The sequence below is a fragment of the Nelumbo nucifera genome, chromosome 3 (genome assembly GCF_055504915.1).
Source record: "Nelumbo nucifera cultivar China Antique chromosome 3, China Antique-T2T, whole genome shotgun sequence".
NCBI classification, from domain to species: Eukaryota; Viridiplantae; Streptophyta; class Magnoliopsida; order Proteales; family Nelumbonaceae; genus Nelumbo; species Nelumbo nucifera.
Genome location: NC_142651.1, coordinates 1,452,792 through 1,460,654, shown reverse-complemented (window position 1 = coordinate 1,460,654; position 7,863 = coordinate 1,452,792). Strand labels below are relative to the sequence as shown.

Here is a 7,863-nt window from a genome sequence, read left to right as displayed (position 1 = left end):
GTTTCACATGTTACACCTGACATGGTCAGTTTCGGAAGGGCCTAAAATAAGTGAAGCCCTACCCCTGTCTTTAATTTGTCGCGCGGAGACATAAGACATGAACCATTTGAGATGGAAAGGAATATGTGAAACCTTGAATAGTTATGCTCTTGCCATATTATTGTTACTACTATGGAACCTTCCGAGTTCCGATCGACCTTGTATTAGCGATGGGAGGCATGTGGAGGGTTCGGAGTATATGCTGTATGTGTGATGCGTGTATTTGAGGAGGCATATTCACGTGAAAGTTTTGTTTAGGCTGAGTTTGAAAGGAATATAAATACAAATATGTAGATTGCAAAATTTTATATTTTATATTATTTTGTATGTATTTATACTGTTTATATTTACATTTTGTATTTATGCTGTATATATTTTGTATTATTTTGTGATATTAAGAGAAAGAGAGATAAGGGCTCAAGTCAAATAGTTGTAATCGATGGATAATCAAGATTTGCTTGGTGTTAAGAAAGAGATGGTGGGCCCTGTCACTTTGATGTTTGCCCAGACACACACACATGGTGCACATGCAAGAGGGGATGGTGCCTACTTCTAGATGAATCTCCACCTAGCTAGGTGATCCTCTCTTATATTGTGTTTGGTTTGAAATAAAAAGGTAGAGGGTCTCACCGTTTCAAATTATAGTACCTAGCTGCCTTGTTAAGTGATTTTTTTTTCGTGAATATTCCATTCAATATATAACTTCCAATTTCATATCACCCGTTTCGTCCTGAAATTTTTCTTTTTAATCAGGAGTTATTTGCTAATGTGGTTCAATAAAATGTGGATTGTTTCAATCCATTGAGCTCACCATAGAATTCAAATCAGACCCCACAACATAAGATTGCCCCTTATACAGCACATTGCCATACATTTAGAATTTCTCCCAATAATAATACCAAAAATGATGTGGGACGTTGTGGGGGCTGATTTGATCTGGCAACCACGTCGCAGGAATCAAACCACCCCTTGTCAAGGTGTCCTGCATTATGGTTGGATGGTGCGAATACTGCATTATGGTTGGACGGTGCGAAATTCTGTTAAATAAAACTTTGAATAAAATATCTTATAAATTTATTGTGAAATTATACAAAAATGGTCAAATCCATCATAGTGTGGATTGATCCGCAAGATGTACCAAAAAAAACCACAAGATTTAAGCATGAACATAAAATGCGATATGGCCTAGTTGAATCAATGCGACAGTAGTGTGGACTGAATTAAGTCACGCCTTATTAAACACTCTTTACACCGTGGCATGGATCAGAACCAAACAATCCATACTATTTTGGAAACAAGTCATGAACAACCCCTTACTTAGAATTTTAACTCGCATCAATAGGGAATCTGGGTAATTAATTAGTCCATGATTTGAAAGAAAAAAGAAAATAGAAAAAAAAAATATACAAAGAGGAACTTCAGCAGCTCGAACTTATTGAAGTATATATTTCCTTTTTCATGAGCCAGGTCTTTTGTTGGGAATAAGTGGCATATGTCAAATTATGAATTGGATATCTATCAAAGATTAAAATAAACGATATTATCTACAAATCATCATTTTTTTTTGCATTTTTCTTAAAGTTACCATCACTTTTCAAAAAATCAAAACCTCCAAAAGTCATTTTTATTTTCTAAAACTCACATTTCCTTAAAATTTCTGAAAGATCATTATTATTAATCATTAATAGAAGTTGCCCACATAAACATTTAAGTATTTATATGGCTAATTAAACTATCCCTGAATGGCTAGTCAAGCTTATTAAATATTTTTCATGATAAAATTACCCCTAACCCAAGCTAGACCCACATTAGGCCTGTAACAATTGGGGGTAATTTTGTCATAAAAATATTTAATAAGGTTGATTGTTCAGGTGTAGTTTGGTCATGTAAAATAATTAAATGTCTATATGGACAACTTCTATTAATGATCACTAATGGTGATTGTGAGTGTTGAAAACAGTTTACTTTGAGCTGAAAATGGAGTTGCCACCCATAAGTTATGGGTATTTTGGATTAAAATTTGGCAGGATGGGGCTTTTGGACATTCTGAGTTAGTTGGTGAGGTCAGATTGGCCCAACTAGGCCAAGATCGGGAAAATTTGGAAGGGGTGTGATTCAATCAATTTGAAGCTTCAAAATGGAATCTTGGTGCAATAAAGGGGCAAACAAAGATATTTTTGGGCTGAAATTTTACGGTGGGTATTTTAGAATATCTGGGATCTGGTGGTAATGTCCAGTTGGTTCAGGGGGTCAAAATATTAAGAATTTGGGTCAATATGATGATTTGGAACGGAATTTTGGTTTGATGGAAGGGTAAATGGGAGAATATAGAGTTAAATTTTTATGGGCAAGTGTTTTGGTGTATCTTGAATTTAATGGTATGGTCTAATCGATTTGGATATGTTAAAATCAAGGGGATTTAGGTTCCAATTGTTTAGACTAACAATGAACATCGGAATAGAATCTTTGTTTGATGGGAGGGTAAACGGAAGAATTTTGAGTTAAAAATTTACTAGGTAGATATTTTTGGAGGTCTTGAGCCTGATGGTGGTGTCTGATATGAAGATCTAGGTGTAAGACAAGGTTAATTGGGGCCATCAGATTGGTATTGAGAAGATTTAATGGTGGATTTGAAGGCTTTTGGGTTGAAAGTTAGGTTTCTTGGGTTTTTGGGTGTTTTGGAGAGATTGGGAAGGTCTAATTGAGCATTTGGGGTAATTTGGGGTTTCGGGCGACAGACTAAACAAAAAACAGGTATTAACAATGATCTAATAAAAATCTTAAGGGAATGTGAGTTTTGGACAATAAAAATCAAGGACAAGGGGGCTCATAGAGGTTGTGAAAAGTGATGGCAAATTTAAGAAAAATGCAAAAAAAGTCATGATGAATTTTAGATAGTATCCAAAAAAATAACTTGGAAGGTTAATTCCATATACCTTGGTGGTTGTAGCAAAGATTTGTGATCAAATTTCGATTGGAGGAGGGCTTTTTGTAGCACATTTGCGTGATTTTTTTAATCCAGTTATTTAAGACTAAAAGAATCTTGATCAACTAAGAATTAATATTGGTGTAACTCAACTGACATGACTTAATATATAATTGAAATGAAACAAATAATATATAAGAACAGAACTAATCAATTTAAGCAAGAACTGAATTGCCGAGTTAACTCGGATGAGTTCTGTGCTAGTATCAAGTAGTCAAGTAGTGAGAGACCGAATTACGTTGGGCAAGAAAGGACTTTCAAAGCTAAGAAACCAGAACCTATCCAAACCCGAGTGAACTGGCTGACTTCTGAGTTGACTCACTAAGTTTTCAAATGATGATTTAGGTACCAAAGATCACATTATACCATATGTGCAAGATGGGTGTGCTAAGAGTTTGAGGAATGCATAGATAAATGGGTTGTATTGGTGTTTTGAATTCCTCGTGTGATCTTGTTCTATGATCAAATTCAGATAAATTTGAAAGAACACCAAAGGCAAAATTTCATAATGATTTGCGATGGAAATGAATTCATAGAGACAAGTGAAGCAATATTTAGTCTTTTCAAATTTTGAATCTTGCAGTCAGTTGGATCTCGTAGACATTAGATCTCATAGTTACCCGACCTTATGATTTTTATAGGACTCTGGACTCGCTGGTCTTCCAGACTCTCGATTATCTACTATTAGCAGTCACGATAGGTGCGGGATGAGTTACTTACAACTTGTGGGAACCATTCTGTAGGGTTTTTTCTCTTTAGATAGCCTTGTAATCTTGCATGAAAAGTTATCTTGTGTCTTAGAGCCTAAGAAAGAAAACAAGAGGATGCATGAGAGAGGGGAGAGGCTGAACTATTGGTGATGACTGATGAGAGGCTGTAAGTGTACTGGGAGATGGGGGAGGCAAAACTTAGGGCATATTGGGAGCAAGGGGTATTGGTAAAAAAGGGTACAAACAATGTAACTGTAAATCTCCATTGTTGGTACTTGGTGGTGGGTTTATATTCCTTTAATGCCCATGGACGTAAGAGAAAAGCCAAATTATGTAAATCTTTGTATATTTGTTATAAATTCTTTTTGTATATGTTTGGCATCGATGCTGCATATACAACACTGCTGATGTATGGGTTAGAATTAAGCACCGTTTTTTGAAAAATTTGTGTTTTTTTATTTATTTATTTGGAATTGGTGTTGCTAGATAGGACATTTCCTGGAGTAACATCAATTTTTCTATTTGGTACCAATGCTCTAGAAAACGTTTTCAACACTTGTACCTATTATCTAGTGCCACATCACTGCCACCTCACATCCCTGTTGGTAACAATGAGTTGCAGCTCCAGGAAATGTCAAATTCGGCGTTGCTCCAAGCCATGCCTTCCCAATTTCTAAGCATTACTTGGAGTACCGTTTTTTATAAAAAAAAATGGTTCTAAATAAACACCCGTTTCCTAAAACACCATTTTTTCCGATATAACGCTGATGTGGTGCCGTTTTATAGAACAACAGGACGATGCCAAACATACGCCTTATTTTTTTATGTATATACAAATTGATTTATCATACATGCACGCAATGTTGAAAGTATCAATACATCCCAAAATGCTGTATCACACTCTTTACTCTTTAATTTGTTTTTTTATTTCTTTTTAAAAAAATTGGTGAGGGATCGATTTAAGACTTGCATGCCCGAAATGGGTCAAAACCCCAAAAAAGGCTATCTACTGATACCATATATATCGGCGGTTAATGCATGTATTTACATGGTGGATATTCCAGAAAGCAAAAGCAAGCAAGCCTTTCCTTTTTATATTTATATCCACGGTAAAAATAAATAAATAAGAACATTTGCATGATTAGACCAAGGCCATTAATTATATAAACCAAAGACTCGGTCAGCTGCGAGTTAAGCAAGGACTAGACTAGGTAGAAGAAAAGACAAAAGTTGGAAGGGAACAAAGACACGGCACGAGACCACGAACTAAAAAGAAACAAAATAAAAGAAGTAATTCTCTGATAAACATATACCAATACCATACCTATATATACATACAATAACAAAATAAACCCATCCAGCCTTCCTATTCACACCAACAAAAGAAAACGTAAATAGATAAACCCGGTAGTACTTGAACAGTTGAGCGTTCGCCAATAAAAGCTCCTTGGCTAACCCTATTTTCTCTTCTTATCCATTTCTTTTTCCCTACTCCCTTCTAGATCTCCAGAAATACTTCCCACTTCCCATTTCTACTCCTGGGTCCTGCCTGATCTTATAGCTTCATTAAATTCTCTTCACATCCTTCATATATACTTTAATTTGTTCTTCACCTAGTCCGATCAGCCCATCATCAAGTGTAAACAACTCATGAGATAGCTAGCTTTACCGTGTGGAAAGTACAAACCGGTTATACGGAAAGCTTAGAAAGGTGGATCGAAGACATGGGAAGAGACCTTTTCCTTCCGAAGCATCGGAGGAGAAAGAGGAAGCCCACATCTTCCCTGCCTACGCCGCCTCTCGTTCTGAGCAAGACATGTCGGCCATGGTATCTGCCCTCGCCCATGTCATCGGAACTCCCGACGATAAGTCGGATCAGGTGCAAGCAAACCAAATAGTCGTACAGAAGTCTGGCATGAGAGAACAGGACGCATCACAACCTGCTCAGGATCAAGGTACCGCATCATGCATCCATCTTGTTCTAGCTACAGATCCTAGATACCTAATTCTCTCTTGTGAATTAATTATGAAGAACAAAGAAAAGATTTTTTTTTTTGGGGGGTTGGCACTCGGATTACCTAATTACTGCTTCTGGGTCATTTGTCAAAGCCTCGTAATATCTTGTTACATTTTCTGTTTTGTTGTTCAGAAACAAGGTACCAAAAACCCAACTTACCTAGTGTTGCAAGTCCCTATCATATATTATGTTTTACAAGCAAGACTCCTTGGTTTTAGTTGTCAAATCCATCATTTTCTATCTTTTCTTGCATTGTTTTTTCTTTTCCCCTTCTCACTCCTTCTTCTCTCTGAACTTGCAATTGGTGTTAATGGATCTTCATCCCATTTATGAAAAATGGTGGTGTACGAAGAGAAGTGGAAATTAATTGGTATCTGCCATAAAAATAATCACCAACTATCCATTTCTTATCTAAGTATAGTTGATTATTCTATTTTCTATGATCAACTCCAAAATCGAAATGGATCTTTGATTCTAGTTCAGGTTCCCATTGGGCAGATGTCTTTGTGGTTTTATTTATTTTTTGCTTGTCTGACATGATTTCTCTTTTCTCTAGTTTTGTTAACCAAGAATGTAGTTAAAGCTTTGCAACTAATCCCTCTTCATATGTTTTGGTATAGCTAAATTCAAACTTCTCTCTCTACAGTCTTCCATGTTACTTCTAGAAAGGAACTCCCTTTAATTTTGGTCTATATATATATAAATTCTTTTTCTTTAATATCCAATTTAAAGCATTATTTCATTTCTATGTATGACATGTAACAATGTATTTATTATATATACTAAACAAAGATACGCACAACCTGTGAAGGAAACTCAAGTCGAAGACACTACAGAGGAGTAAGACAAAGACCATGGGGTAAGTGGGCAGCCGAGATACGTGACCCAAAAAAGGCAGCTCGAGTATGGCTTGGCACCTTTGACACGGCCGAGGATGCGGCGGTTGCTTATGACCAGGCGGCTCTCAAGTTCAAAGGAACCAAAGCCAAGCTTAATTTCCCTGAGCGAGTTCAAGGGAGGACTGAGTTGAGCTATTTTATAGGCCATCGTGACTCGGCCTCTGCTCGTGTTCCAACTCCAAACCCAGTAGTTTTCCCTCCTAGTCTGTCACAAGAAACGTACCCAGACCTCCTCCACTACGCACAACTACTTTGCAGCAGAGACGAGGATTTACCGCTTGTTACGCCCAATCTCTATGGTCTGGAATCGTTTGGTTCACAGCCTTCATTTTCGTGGGAAATGTCGTCGTCTTCTACATCTTCAACGATGTCTCAAGAACAGCAGGAGCAGCAGCAGCAGCCACCAGAGCTGCCAAGGTTTTCATCGCAGATCAGTGGCTCTTATTCTGGCTCTGAGCAATGGAGGAGCACTCAAACCAGATATCCAAATGATCACCAATGAGAGGAGATACATCATACAAGGGAATTTGGAGTAATTTATTCATCGTCATGTTGTTGTAAGACATTTTTTTTAATTAATTAAGATCTTTCTTAATTTCGACTTTACATGTTTGATCTCATTAAATATAATTGCTGATGGAGAATGAGACCAATAGAGAAGTTCCAAAGGAGGGAATAGTCTAGTAGGGACAGACTGCTGGCAGTGCAATGAAAACTGAGAAGAGAGATAGAATGGATGGTTTTTGATTGTCAACTTCGAACTATATTGCAGTATTGCATGTACCGCGTAAGAGCTATATTAATATTCATGGATGTGCTGTGGGCCTGTGTGTGTTGGTCATAAGTAATAACAGTCTCCTGACCTTATATCTCTGATCGTCCAAGACTTAAGGGGTAGCGTGTAGTAGTGTTCTAACCTTCAATTAACCATGTCAGAATTCAGGAACCTGTGTGAGTTTAATATCTACGTCTACCAAAGGATGGGATGAGCTAGTAGTGAAATAACTTTCTTCCTCGTTTTAATTAGTAGTCAGTAGAGCTCGTTAAGAGTAGGCTTACTAATTGATCAAGAATCAGTAGACAAGCATGTAGGACCCAGTGTTGTTCATGTAAGTCACAACGTGTTTTAAGGTCTGGAGCGAGGTGGGTAGATGGGTCAAATCCAGTCGCACCGATAACTGATCCCCGTCAAACAAATGGACAACCTAAAAT

The 7,863-nt window shown here is 37.2% G+C and overlaps 1 protein-coding gene across 1 annotated transcript; it reads left to right on the top strand.

The window, feature by feature from the left end:
- The first annotated feature begins 5,114 nt into the window (after positions 1-5,114).
- Positions 5,115-7,257, top strand: LOC104592746 (ethylene-responsive transcription factor ERF113). Its single transcript, XM_010252213.3, has 2 exons — positions 5,115-5,690; positions 6,564-7,257. The coding sequence occupies exons 1-2, from the start codon at positions 5,552-5,554 to the stop codon at positions 7,151-7,153; spliced, it is 729 nt and encodes a 242-aa protein (XP_010250515.1). The 5' UTR covers positions 5,115-5,551; the 3' UTR covers positions 7,154-7,257.
- Positions 7,258-7,863: the final 606 nt, after the last annotated feature.